We start from the raw sequence: 13,470 nt of genomic DNA, 5'->3' as shown, positions 1-13,470 counted from the left end.
GCGGCATGTTATATGTCAACTACAGAGCTGCACGCAACACACTGTGTGTGTGTGTGTGTGTGTGAGATGTAGAATAAAGGTCGCAGCACAGCACTCTGCCAGAGCTGTGACCTTGAGCTGCTGACAAAGGCACGTGTGCATGCGTTTGTGTGTGTGTGTGTGTGTGTGTGTGTGTGTGTGTGTGTGTGTGTGTGTGTGTGTGTGCGTGCATGCATACAAGCGTAATAACCATGCTTAGTGAACAGATGGAGCTTAGAGTACCAGACATACAGTCATCATGACTGACTGACCAGCTTGGTGTGTGTGTGTGTGCGTGCGTCTCTCTTTCTAACAAGTGCATCAAGAGGCCCAGGGAGAAGTCCCTCCTTGTGCCACACACACACACACACACACACACACACACACACACACACACACAGCGCTCCTCCAGCTAGGCTATCCTATTTCCCCAGGCACATTTGCCATCCCATTCCACACCACACTATCCCAGGCCACACAGTCGGCATGTGTGTGTGTGTGTTTGTTATGACGGGGGCTGCTGGGCCTGGACAGTGCATGCAGCTCACCCAACCAAGGAGCAGGGCTCACCAGTCAACCTGGCATCTAGGTCAGGAGTACTGGATAAATGAAGTGTGACGGCTGAAATGTCAACCACCAAATGTAGCGACGCAGGCTGGGAGGAAGGGGGAGGTGGTGCTGGTGTAGTAAGCCAGGAGAGAGGAGCAGTGTGAACCAGAATGGAAGGGAAAAAAGTGGACTAGATCTGGAGTGTGTGTGTGTGTGTGTGTGTGTGTAGCCACAGGGCAGCTATTGTGTGTGAATGGGTCAACGGAGAAAGGGGGCTTTGAGCAACAAAACAAGCTAATGGAAGCCAAGGGCATGTGACGCAGGACGCGGCGACGGTGCAAGCTCACACACACACACACACTCTTGTACTTCCATTTTTGTGAGGACACTCATTGGCATAATGCATTTCCTAGCCCCGATTCTAAACTGAACTGTAAAACCAAGTCTTAACCCTTAAATAGGCCTTTGAAGAACTAAGGACCAGGCAAAATGTCCTCACTCCGATGGTTAAAAGCGTTTGTCCTCACAAAGATGCGCGTGCACACACACACACACACAGACACACACAGGTTAGGGTGCCATTGAGCTCTGCTAACCTCTTCCCACTCCACATCCCATTGGCTAGGGATCATGGACTAGCTTCTCTTGGAATCTTAGCTTGTTTTCCCACTTCTTTCCTCTTTGCGTTTCCCCCTCCCCCCAATCTATTCACCCCAAAGATTTTTTTTCTCCTCTTCACTGTCTCCCTCTATTTTCAAACAGCCTGTCTCTCTGCACATCCGGCTACACCACATTAACTTAGAGATGACAACCCTGAAATGGATAAGACAAACAGAGTGAGACAGACAGACAGGCAGACAGACAGGCAGAGAACGGAAAGAGAGGAGACGGGGAGGAGGGAGAGACAGGAAGGGAGGTTTCCTCTACAGAGGAGGGGGAGCGGTGGGAGCTGAGAGGGAGGAGAGATTATGCTGGTGGCGCCTCCATGTGTGTGTGTGCACGCGTGGATGTGTGTGTGTGTTTTGCACACATGTCTCAGGATATGCAGCTCACAGGAAACAAACAGCTGCAAAAATCCCCCCTCCCTACACACACACACACACACGGCAGACACAAAAGGCAAAGCACACACACACACACACACTCAAACCCCACTGAACCAGTGCCCAATGCACCGCTGTGTTCTCAAATGTCATGTACACACATTTTTGCGCACACACTCCGCTCACTTCCCTTACACTCCAAAACACACACATTCCCCCACCCACATGAACAATAAACAGTCACATGAAATACACCCGCACATGAAAAACAAATGCACATAACTCTGATCTCTGTGGAACACTCACACACACACAGCACCTCTACCACATCAAAGTGTTTGTTAGACGGAGAACTCACCTGTACGTGAGGCACTTTCTGTGGGGTAAGAGGGGGCGAGGAGAGCGAGTGGGAAGCTGGAGGCGCCCAGGGGTGTGAGGCCTGGCTGTGGGGAGGGGCCGTGCTCTGCAGGTGTTGGGGGTGTGTGTGCTGGCTCTGAGCGTTCGCTGTGGGCGGCGCTAAGCCCTGATTTGGGGCCGGAGCTCCATGTTGACTGACAGACGGACCCTGGAAGCCCATGGGAGCGGGCTGCAACGCCTGCCCGCTCCGAGAGGCCTGCTGCTGGGCCTGGAGAAGACGCTGGTCCCCCCCCTGGCTGACTGGTGCTTCATGAGGCCCTGGGAAGTAGAGATAAGGAGGGGGGGAAACTGTGTCATCTTGGACAGTGTGGATGAATGATGCAAACAACAGTTTTCACCCTGTTTTTAATCCTGAAACACTGAAATTAGGCCAATACTATTTTATTCTGTTCTGTTATCGGTCACCAAATACATCCAAAATTGGTTGTAGAATAGAGTTATAGACACACAGTCTGAATATTATCAGTAAGTTTCTAGGAAGGAGCAAAATAGAACAAAGATTATAATGCATTTTACAAGCATTGAAAAGTAAGTACTTTAATAAGCAAGACAACTACAACTTTTTACTTCTCAAAATGTATGTAACGTAACTAAATATACTCTGACCCTTTTCCTATTTTCAAAGCAGTAAAAAAACAGTGTGAAGGCAGTCACACCAGCAGATAGTTTAATCGATAATTACTCTTTTAACAGCTCTGTTTTACCCAACATGCAGGATATGTGCTCGGTTTGCCCAACCTGATTTTGGTAACATTTAGTATACATGTCATAAGGTTTGAATAGGTGCCTATAAAGCCAGCAGAAAAAGTGTGCCCATTGTAAAAGCAACATTGGGACAGCATCAACTGTACTGTGCCTACCTTGCTGTTGGAGCAGAGGCCTGTTTGGACCCAGTTGTGGACCCATGCCAGGATACATTTGGCCTGCAATGGGGAGCATTGTGTGTGGTTGCTGGTGTTGGGGGTGTGGGGCAGACAGAGGGGTTTGGAGAGTTCTCTGTGGAAGGACAATAGCATTGGGAGGAGTCTGCAGGGCTGTGTACCCTGCAGCCTCTGGTGCTACCGCTAGTCCTGCGCTAGGGGGTCTGCCCTGTTGTGGAGGGGGTGTTGGTGTTCCCAAAACTCGCATGGGGGACATGGATGAGGGGGAGGGGTAAGATCCCTGAGCTGGGGGAGCAAGGTGGGTCTGGGGCTGGTTTTGGGGCTGGTTGTGGTTTAGGGGGTGCATAGGCTGGCCCGGCTGCCCTGCCTGCTGCTGCATTGGAGCAGGATGGGCCTGGTGTGGTGGTCCAGGGGGGTATCGCTGCCCCTGTTGCCCAGCTGCCGGGCCTGATCCCTGGTTAAATCTCTGGCCGAGCTGCCCTGGTCCCATAGCCTGGCTGGCATTAGCACTAACGTTAGCATTAGCACCCTGGCCCATGGCTCCATACGGGGCCTGATAGCCCGGGTACTGGCCAGCCCCAAACCCTGAAATTCCCTGTTGATGCTGGAGGGCGAGTGCAGGCTGTCGCGAGGGGGACTGTGGGTATCTGGGTGTGAGGCCCATGTTGGGGTAGCCCTGGGGTTGTGGCTGGGGGTGTCTCATCTGGGCACCTCCCATTCCAACATGTCCCAGGTAGTGAGATGGGTCCTGAGCAGGAGGGGGGACCATGCTCTGTGAAGGGTAGTGTTGGTTCATGCGGACAGCGTTGGCTGTAGGTGGGCCTTGCATCCCACCGTAGTTGCCTTGAGGCATCTGGTAGCTTCCCATCTGGTTGGGGTCGGCCCCTGCTTGTGTTGGAGGCTGCTGATAAGCCGATCTGCTCTGCTGCTGCTGGGCCCATACTCCACCCCCACCTCCTGCTCCTGCCCCAGCATCACCCGGGTACCCATGGAGGGGGTTGCTAGAGTTGGCTGGGTTATTATGGTAGTGGGAAGCCATGCCGTTCATGGCAGTGTTCACATTCTGTGGCCCCTGGCTGGGACCATTCTGAGCGATCATTCGTCCTCCGGGGCCCCCAGCTTGGTCGTAGCCCGTGTAGGGGCCATGGTCGTACATTTGGCCCAGTTTAGGTTGCCCCGAGCCAGGCCCAGGGCTGTGGATCATCCCCTGGTGGTAACCCCTGCTTCCCGGGTGCTCGTGGTTCAGAGAGGGATTATTCTGCTGGGCAAGAGGGTTGGACTGGGCAGGGGCAGGCTGCTGAGGAAAGCAGTCCCCTAAATCATCTAGTCCATCTGAAAACAGCCCTGCATCGTCCCCAAATAAACTCAACATCCCTGGGTCCGCCATGGCTGGGTGGGGGGGCCACAGATGGAGGGGACTGGGTGGAGGAAGGTGTGTTGTGCAGTGAAGAGCTAATCAGCTAGCTGCAAATTTGAAGCTTGCTACTCCATGGTCCTCATTAAGGTTCCTGTGGAAACACAAAGGGAGGGACACTGGGGTTAGTGCAGGTACACTAAAGACCAAATAGAGTGTTTTAAGAACTGCAGCTCAACATATTTGTGACTCTCAGGGTTCGACATAACCCATGGCCTACTGGCCCGGGGGCCAGTAAAATCATATGCAGGGCAAGTTGATTGGCCAGTCAGTGGCCCATCCGGGCCAGTAATGGCCAATCACAGTTCAGTATCTTTTTGTAGACTACATCATGGTTAATTGAAATGCGCGTTGAGCCGGAATGAAAGCAGTGTTTTTCAATATAATAAACATCATATAAAATATATTTTTTTATGAAAGACCAGTGGACAGACTATGCGTGGGCGTTTTGACAGGCGGAGCAACAAGCGGGTGCACTCTCGCTCCGTTGGCAGAGCTGCCTACCGTCCGCCTGCGAGTCGACAAATTAATCGACTTACTTTGCCCCCTTTCTTTCTTCCCACAGCAGAGGTTGAGGTGCAGAAAATGAAGTGATAACTGCGCTTTTCCTTTAGCTGCCGCCGTAATGTTACAGTATTTGCATCAAAGCCCCAATGGTAATACAAATGAGAGGCTTTATTTAAACGCTGTGAATGCGTCGCTGGTGATTGTAATTGTGTCGGTTGTAGACAGAAACGAATGGAGGGACTCGGATCACTGGACAGTTCCTATAGTCGCGCAGTTTGTCTGCCGACATGGCTCTGTGTTTTCATGCTCTGATTGTATGTCTATACAATCAGAGCTCCAACAGCGCGCTCACGACCAGACGTGAACTCGCATACACGGTGAAATCTCCCAATAAAAAAAACAGCATAACCTTCTGATTTTCTGATTTCTATTTTTAAAGACAACTTGAGCGCAAGTGGAAAACCGGTCATTGGTTTGACACATTCACATCCCTAATGCATATGGAAAAAGTGATAAACACTACCACACCACAAAGACTGATCAGATCTCTTATTTTTTCTTATGTTTGAACATGATTTCTGCAGGTGAACTATCCATTAAACTGCCCAAATTCAAGAATAAAAAATATCATCAAACTTCTGGACTTTAAAATACTGGCCGACTCCTTCCACATACTTTCAGTTGTAGGCTTCAAATTCAATATGTTTGCCTGGTTTTATATTATGTGTATGAGCAATATCAATATTTCATATCATTAACTAAAAGAAAAATAACCAAATCTAAAGGGAATATCTATACTGTTACAGTATAGATATTCCCTTTAGATTAGAGCTGCAACGATTAATCGACAAATCGATTATTAATCGATTATTAAAATAATCGCCAACTATTTTGATAATCGATTAATCGTTTTGAGTAATTTTTTTATGAAACATTTCCAAATTCTCTGATTTCAGCTTCTCAAATGTGAATATTTTCTGGTTTCTTTAATCCTATTATGTAAACTGAAATATCTGTGTGTTTTGGAAATAACAATACATTTGAGGACGCCAACATGGGCTTTGGAAAATTGATCAACATTTTTCACAATTTTCTGACATTTTACGGACCAAAACACTAATCGATAAATAATCGATTAATCGAGAAAATAATTCGACAGATTAATCGATTATCAAAATAATCGTTAGTTGCAGCCCTACTTTAGATTGTTATTTTTCTAATACCCGAATCTAAAAGGGAATATCTATACTGTTACAGTATTATTATATAAAATATACGAGGGGCCAGTAAAACTCGGATCCACTGGCCCGACGGGCCAGTAGGGAAAAAAAGTTATGTTGAACCCTGCTTTCTGGAACTATCCAGGTCTGCTCCATTCATTACACAACTTCTGCAGCCATAGTTATAGCTATTTAGACGACTAAAACAAATCTTAATAGGATTCTGACAATTCAACTCAAAACATTGGCAAGAAAATTCCAAGTATGGTTTCCTCAAAGCAGTGTGCCCTCTTCAGATGACACGCACACAGAAGTAAGTTCGAAAACGTATCAGCAGCCTGATGACCTGCTGAGCAGAGGTGCAATGGACTCACTTAAGGCCCTGTTCTCACGGTGAAAACGTGACAGTTTTCCAGTTTTTGTTTAAAAAAAAAAACGAGTTCAGACACAATTTATCTGACATCTTCACTCGTACACATGTTTTCATAGGAAACGGGACGAAATCGCTGTAGTAAGCATGCCAGGCCAGCAGTTGGCGGTACAAGGTAGTAGTAGATAGCTTTTCCGGTACAATTTGATGCATAAAACCTTACTGTAATCAAAAATTAATGCCACTAACGTTCATAAAGCAGTGGGTGTAAGCTTGGGGTTACGTAAGTATTGTAAATTACAAGCTTTCTGTCCTCTTATTTCGCCGCATTGAACTCGTGAAAACAGAAGACAGAAGCTGATAGTGAAGGGGCTTTGTGAGCGGCTACTTTCCTGTTAGGCGTACTTCAAAATAAAAGTCGACTCACGTTTGTCCAATGAAATGCTACTAATGTTTAGCCAATGAATGCTTTTACTGTGAAGCCGTAGCCTTAATGCTCCTTTTGTTGAACAGTAACTTAACCGCTGCGCGCTGAACTATGGATAGCGTTTTTTTAATGTAGAGAGAGCCGTGTCCCTTGCATATAGAAGCTACACATGTTTATTTGGCTAGAAAAACCGGCAGAGCACAAATCTTTCCCCAGACAAAGTGGCCGGTGGTCTCAATAATTTACTAATCGCTTAGACTAAATTGGCGAGTGTTATATTTGAGCCCTGCAAGACACCGTGCATGTTATGTTGTCTTCTAACTTTATAACTCGCGTGTGGGTATTTTGACAGCAAATGTTATAGACTACGCATACGTGAAGTGGAGCCGTGACGTCAGCGTTACCAGGGGAAATGGTTTCGGTGTTTACAAGAAACCAAAACCGCTGTGTTTTCCAAAAAATCCTCCCTTGGAGGTGATCTCAAAAACCTGCGGTTTCATGCTTGCGTTTGCCGTTTTCATGTACATGATATAGTGCAACCGCAGGAATATTTCCACGTTTGCACCGTTTCGTGTTGTCGTGTAAAGTGCCCCTAAAACTGATTCAAAAGCTTAACATGCACCAACCAATTGAGAAAAACTAAACTTTCTATTCACCCCCCGAATCACACACATTTCACATTAGGACGGCCCTCAAACCCTCCCCCACCTCCATTTTACTACCAAACAAAAGAAGTTCTTTCTTTTCCAACACACAAACAGAGTCATTGAGTGTGCTAGAGTGTGTGTGTGTACGTGTGTGTGTGTGTGTGTGTGTGTTAGAACAAAGGACCAAGCAGATGCAACTCTGTTTGAACAGCAACAGCTGCCATCCAACCAACCAGAAATCAGCAATCAGCCACTAGCCAGTCAACAGACTAGAGATTTTTTTTCTGTACGCCAGTCCGTCAGTCAGTTCTCAACCTCTCAGTCCAGGCAGATGTGTGTAGACAAAGTAGATAGCCAGCTGCTTACCTTTTTGAGCCATGATCCCCATGGGTGAACACAATACTTCGATATCATACAAGTTTTCATACTCATTTTCTTCATCCACTCATTATAGAGCCCGGCAGATATGAGGGATAAGACATCTGACTGTAGCTGCACTGGAATTAGTGTGCACTAATTTGTCATTTCCCTTTTATAAGAAATTATATGTACAAGGAATTAATACAATTGCGCCACAAAATTCAATGGTGCACCGACTCAAAGGGGTTAACTTATTGTAGCACGAGGAACTGATGTCAAAGGTTGTTGCTTAAGTTTTAGAGGAGCATCTCAAGCTGTGCCCCATCCCAGCATGCACTGGGCAAGGGGTTAAAGTACACCCTGGACACCTTGCTAGTCCATCAGAGACCCCGTTTCCACTTGGCATTAACATCTGACTTTCGTAATCGGATCACATGAATAAAGCTCTAACTACAGGTGAAAACACTCAAGACGCATTGAGATCGGATCACAAAAACCACATTCGGAGGTGGTTTACGTCCGTTGTGACCGTTTTGGGAAGACCAATGTGGTTTTTATCCACATTAGGTACCTCTTACTCAACTGCCGCCCCCTGCCTGAGCGGAAATACGTTGAAAATGCAGCTTTTATAGAAGCCTCATGAACGTTAGTTGCATCCGCCAGTATTGCAAATGACAAGCATACTGTCCTCTATTTTCATTTCACTGCGTAAATCTGAAAACACGGAAATCGAGCTGCAAGGCAACGACTTCCTGTTCTTATCTGCTTAAGAATAAAAGTTAACTCGCGTTTGGCTAGTACAGGCGTTTAATGTGAAGGCGCACAGGAAATATTCTGTTCGCATATATGCAGTATCTTAACTGCATACAGAAAGCCGTGTAGGCTACTGGTGGTGGTGACAAGAGTGTAGCAGACGTTAGAAAAGCCGCCCGGCAAACACACATCTTTCATCAACCAAAGAGGCGTAATAACTTACTCGCATAAGAGTTTTTACTTTTATATAGGCCTACTATCTATGATATTTCCCGCATTTGGCGAGTGTTAATGTAGAGCCCTCTAAGCAGTGTTGTGTATCGCTCCTCCTTGTCTAAATGAGACAGTAGCCTATCTCGTCAACCTAGACTGGTGATTATCTTTGCATGTAGGCCTAATGCATTTTAATAGCAAATGCGATTAAAACTGTGGCACTGTACAGCCCTGTATGTTTACTTGTTTGAACCCCACCGGTTAAAAACAGCAATGCAAACGGAAATTTGTACGTGTTGATTTAAATACAGCGCGGGTAAATGGAATCGGATCACAAGTAGACAAAGAAGTCACATTTGAAAATACAAGTGGGAACACACGGACTGAGAGCTGTCCACTTGTAACCAGATTCAAAAAGTCACATGTTAATCCCAGGTGGAAACAGGGTCATAGAGCTAAGAGTATCTCAGTCATATTCATCGTTTTGTGATTACAACAATTTGTAAGTTCTGTACATGCAAGTGTGGCAGCATTGTTAGAGCAAGTGTTTGTCAGATGATCATATTTCACATAAACACTGACTGCTCCCCGTCACGAGGCAGATGTTTTCTCTTTAGCTGTACTCAACATGACAGAAAATGTTGGAACGGATTTCTACACCAGCTGCTGGCGCCCCACACACTCTGGAAGGTGCATCTGCAAAATCTACCTTTGCTCTCTCAAGATATCCAGGAATCTAAAATGTGTGAGTGTACACACAAACATTCAAAATATTCCACAAATCAAACTGATATTCTAAAATGTATTTAACTACAAATAAACCACCACTGAGGAGGTTCTATCTGTACTGATGAAGTAGTTTGAGCTTGTTGGTAAGGACCAAAGAGCTCTCTCTCTCTCTCTCTACGCCAATGCTAATCACTCATAGCCAAAATGCTTCCTACTGTGATTTATGAGTCACTTCCCTGTATCATTCACCATGAAACCACTTTTCAAACGATGAGTTTCTAAATGACAATGCAGGGCATTCATTCAGTCAGTAGTGAAGCCATGAGTCTCTATTAGCATGACACTACAGTAGAACAGCCTTCCCTGATGCCACAAGGTCTTCTGCAATGCCTGATGGGAGCAGCCACTCTTATGTAAATAGCAGTTAATAAAGGCCTTTCCTCCATGTCTTTGAACCAGAAACGAGCTAGCAACCTAACGACAGGAAGAACAGAGGCTCCATGTCTTTTACTTTATTATGGTCGGCAAACAGGCAAAGAGAGGCAAGCTCTGCACTAGGGGTGTGAACGTTTACAAAAATGTCTAACCGTGTACACGACGTAATTTTTTTCGTGTACACGGTTAACCGTGACGTCATTGTCCTCGTGCGCCCGCCGTCCTGTAGGCGAGCGCACACACACACATACGCGTTCGCCTGTCATGTGCGCCGTCATTATCGCGCTTCATTAATTTCCTGATTAATATAGCCTATCGCTTTCTACATGTCCACGTTTATGCAGGTTGAACAGGTGTTATAAAGTTCGGGCTACTTACGCGCGTAGTTCACGTCAACCAGGTAACTTTAATCTTTAGGTTATCTTTCATCACTCTTCCGTGGCTGTGAGTCGAGCCCGAGAACGGCGCCTCCCCGTGTGTGTGTGTGTGTGTGTGTGCGTGTGTTTGCGATTATACACACACTCACACGCTGAGGGACAGACAGATTGGGCAGACTAGCTTTTATCCTCCCCAAGTAGTTTATTAGTGATGTAAGATCAATAAATGTGTGTCTCCAGAACATATTTAAAAACTTTGAAAAAAAGAACATTTAAAATTTGAAGATTTTTTTTTAAACGGTTTTCGTTTATTGATTTTTCCTAAACGGTTATGATTTACTAAACGGTTACTCGTGTACACGTGTACACGTGCACACCCCTACTCTGCACAGAAACACTGCACTTTACACTTTCTTTTTGTATCCTTAAAGCATCCACAGCACTATGGTATGGTACTCTGGCACAGCCGTCTCTTCAAACAGTGGTTTTATGGATGCATCTTTAACCTCTGTTGCCATAAGAGCAGGGGAAGTCAAGTAGACCAACATCACCGTATTCTCCACAGTAGCTGGAACAATTTCTGGTCAGAAATAATGATCGGTTCAGTTTTAATCCAATTGCTGACTGGTTGTGTACACACTACACAGACAGACTAAACACAACTGGTGGACTCATTTCAAATCAGAACACCGTCAGATGAACCAATAGTTCCACTATTCTGCAACTAGTCCTGACACATCTGAATGGGCATCATATCTCTCAATTTGCCTACAACTTGTACTAAACTGACAGACGGTTACACCCCGTGACTAACCATGCAGAGTCAAAGGGCGCAGTGATTTCTTTTAACCTGTGTGCATGGGAGATAAAACGGCACAAAAAGGCTTAGGCTTATGGATGCTATTTCTATTTAGTAGCTTAAATAGTTGCATAACGATGCAGAGTGAAACTTTGTGATAGTATCATCTGCACTTAATGTTGATCTTCTCGACGTAACTTTTGAACCGACAGTTTTACTAGTGCATGGAAGAGATTTGTTTGTATCCAACACTTCCTACTCCATTTATACCCTAACTAACCCTTCTTTAATATTTGGTGTTGGCAATGATTATGTAGGCCATAAAATTGTGCCGCAATTTACCAAAGTGCAAGGTGACATTTTAAATTCACCAGTTTTGACAAACCAAATTATATAGAGACATAGATATGGCAGAAGATTTTCTATTTAAGATGACATATTTACTTGAGAAAAATAGCAAATAACCACATGTGAGAAACTCAACCCAGTATCTCTGTAGCATGTCTAATAGGGTTGCCAAGGTAATCTGTGTAACACGCTGTGAGGCACACAAGGATTACATGACATGGCGCAGAGTTCTTTAACAGGGTTTTGGAAAAGTGGATGGAACATGCCCCTCATGTCCCCAGTTGAAATTGTGCGCAACATTTCCAGGACTGACGCTCTGGTAAAATGAACTGGTGACTAGGGGTGGGAATCTCTTGGCACCTCACGATTCGATTCAAAATCGATTCTCAATGCATCTTGATGCAATCTTTTTTTTTTTTTTACGTACATAATGCAAAATCTGAGTTTGCTACTCAGAGTTTGCTAATCACTTTCTACTTTTGTGATGATCATTAAATACAATCAACAGATGAATTACCTTCTCTAATATTGTATTAGAGAAAAGGTTTCTCTTGTCACAAATATGACTTTCTATGACCAGTGTAATAATCAATGCAGCTTTCAACACAATATGGAAGTATGCTAAAAAATAAACCGATTCAGTTGAATTTTCTTTCTACTCTTGTGAATCATGTTTCTATAGGATTTCTATTCTATTATTTTCTATGTCATTTCAACACATTGTGCAAAAAGTATGGCTTGGAATTCAGCTCTCATACAAAAACGTAAACAGACACAAAGCCAGTGCAGGTCATATGGGTTTGCTGCTCTCTGCCCTTTTGTCGCCACTTTTAACAACTCGCACTTGTTTTTTGATTTGATTTATTAGGATCCCCATTAGCAACACACCGGAGTGAGAGCTAGTCTTCCTGGGGTCCGAAACATACAATATAGACAACAGACAATCACTTGTTTGACATTATGTCAAACCGAAATAGACAAATAATAACAACAATATTACACACTTGTGTGGTGTGCATGCGCAGTGGCGCAGGAAATACTAATATTAAATACTAGTAAAACATTTTTTTAATAAATCGATTATTAACTTTTATGAACCAATTCGGAATAGTTCTAGAGAGAATCGCGATTAATCGGAAAATCGACCCCACCCCTACTGGTGACACACAACACACCTCAAAGTGCACCTTAAGAGTGAAGCTGCCATGTGGCGGCTGACACACACTAAGCACTTGTTCTGTTAAGAAAGGAAGTATACACTAAGTCTTTCCTTGAACCTTTATATTTATTTTCTAATATCCAGTCGCTGTAACCAGTCATCCTCTACTCATTTGAACCCATTGTAACCTTGTGTTGCAGCCTAACAGAAACAAACAGCCTGTACACAGTCAGAGCAGTGCTTCAGCTCTTGCTATTGAAGAACTTGTGTGTCTGCTACTAGTTGACAGTGGTGTGTTGAGTTACATCACTTCCTCTGCATTTCAATCACTACAGAACAAACAGAAGGTTCCAGCATGTGAGCGAGCATGAGGCAGGTGAGAGTCACTAGTGTCAGTTCATATCCTTTGCAGCGAGCTACTACGGAGGCAACTGATTTCCTGTAAGCTCAAAGGCACACCACATTACACCATCCATTCTACAGTAGAGAATAATTGAAGCTGTGTATGTGCGTGTGTTCCTGCGTGTGTGTGTGTGTGTGTGTGCATGCGTGCGTGCATGTGCGTGTATGTGCATTGCAGCCTCTAGGTATTCATCAGATCACAGCTCTAGTTAAATGTAGGAAGGCAAAATATTCTATTCTCCACTCATCCTCCTCATATTCTGTCTGTTCTTTAGAAGTGAGCCTCCCCACAGGGTAACACTTGTGTGTAGGCTCTACAGAGCTGGACACATTTCATCCTTCTCTCTCTCTACCAGAGTTAAACATCCTTCGGTCATGGGAAGGACAAGGCCTTCTGCTCTG

General features: G+C 45.0%; 1 protein-coding gene across 1 annotated transcript in view; it reads right to left on the bottom strand.

Moving 5' to 3' along the window:
• chd7 (chromodomain helicase DNA binding protein 7) overlaps window positions 1-13,470 on the bottom strand; it is an 81,802-nt gene that overhangs the window by 51,544 nt on the left and 16,788 nt on the right. Inside the window, exons 2-3 of the mRNA XM_080034402.1 lie at window positions 2,888-4,416; window positions 1,969-2,285 (exon numbers count right to left, since the gene is read on the bottom strand). Coding sequence (XP_079890528.1) covers window positions 1,969-2,285; window positions 2,888-4,295 — 1,725 coding nt within the window. The 5' untranslated portion in view covers window positions 4,296-4,416. The remainder of the gene's footprint in view (window positions 1-1,968; window positions 2,286-2,887; window positions 4,417-13,470) is intronic.

Source organism: Ammodytes marinus (assembly GCF_949987685.1).
Source record: "Ammodytes marinus genome assembly, chromosome: 9".
Classification (NCBI taxonomy): domain Eukaryota; kingdom Metazoa; phylum Chordata; class Actinopteri; order Uranoscopiformes; family Ammodytidae; genus Ammodytes; species Ammodytes marinus.
This window is presented reverse-complemented; position numbering and strand designations above follow the sequence as displayed.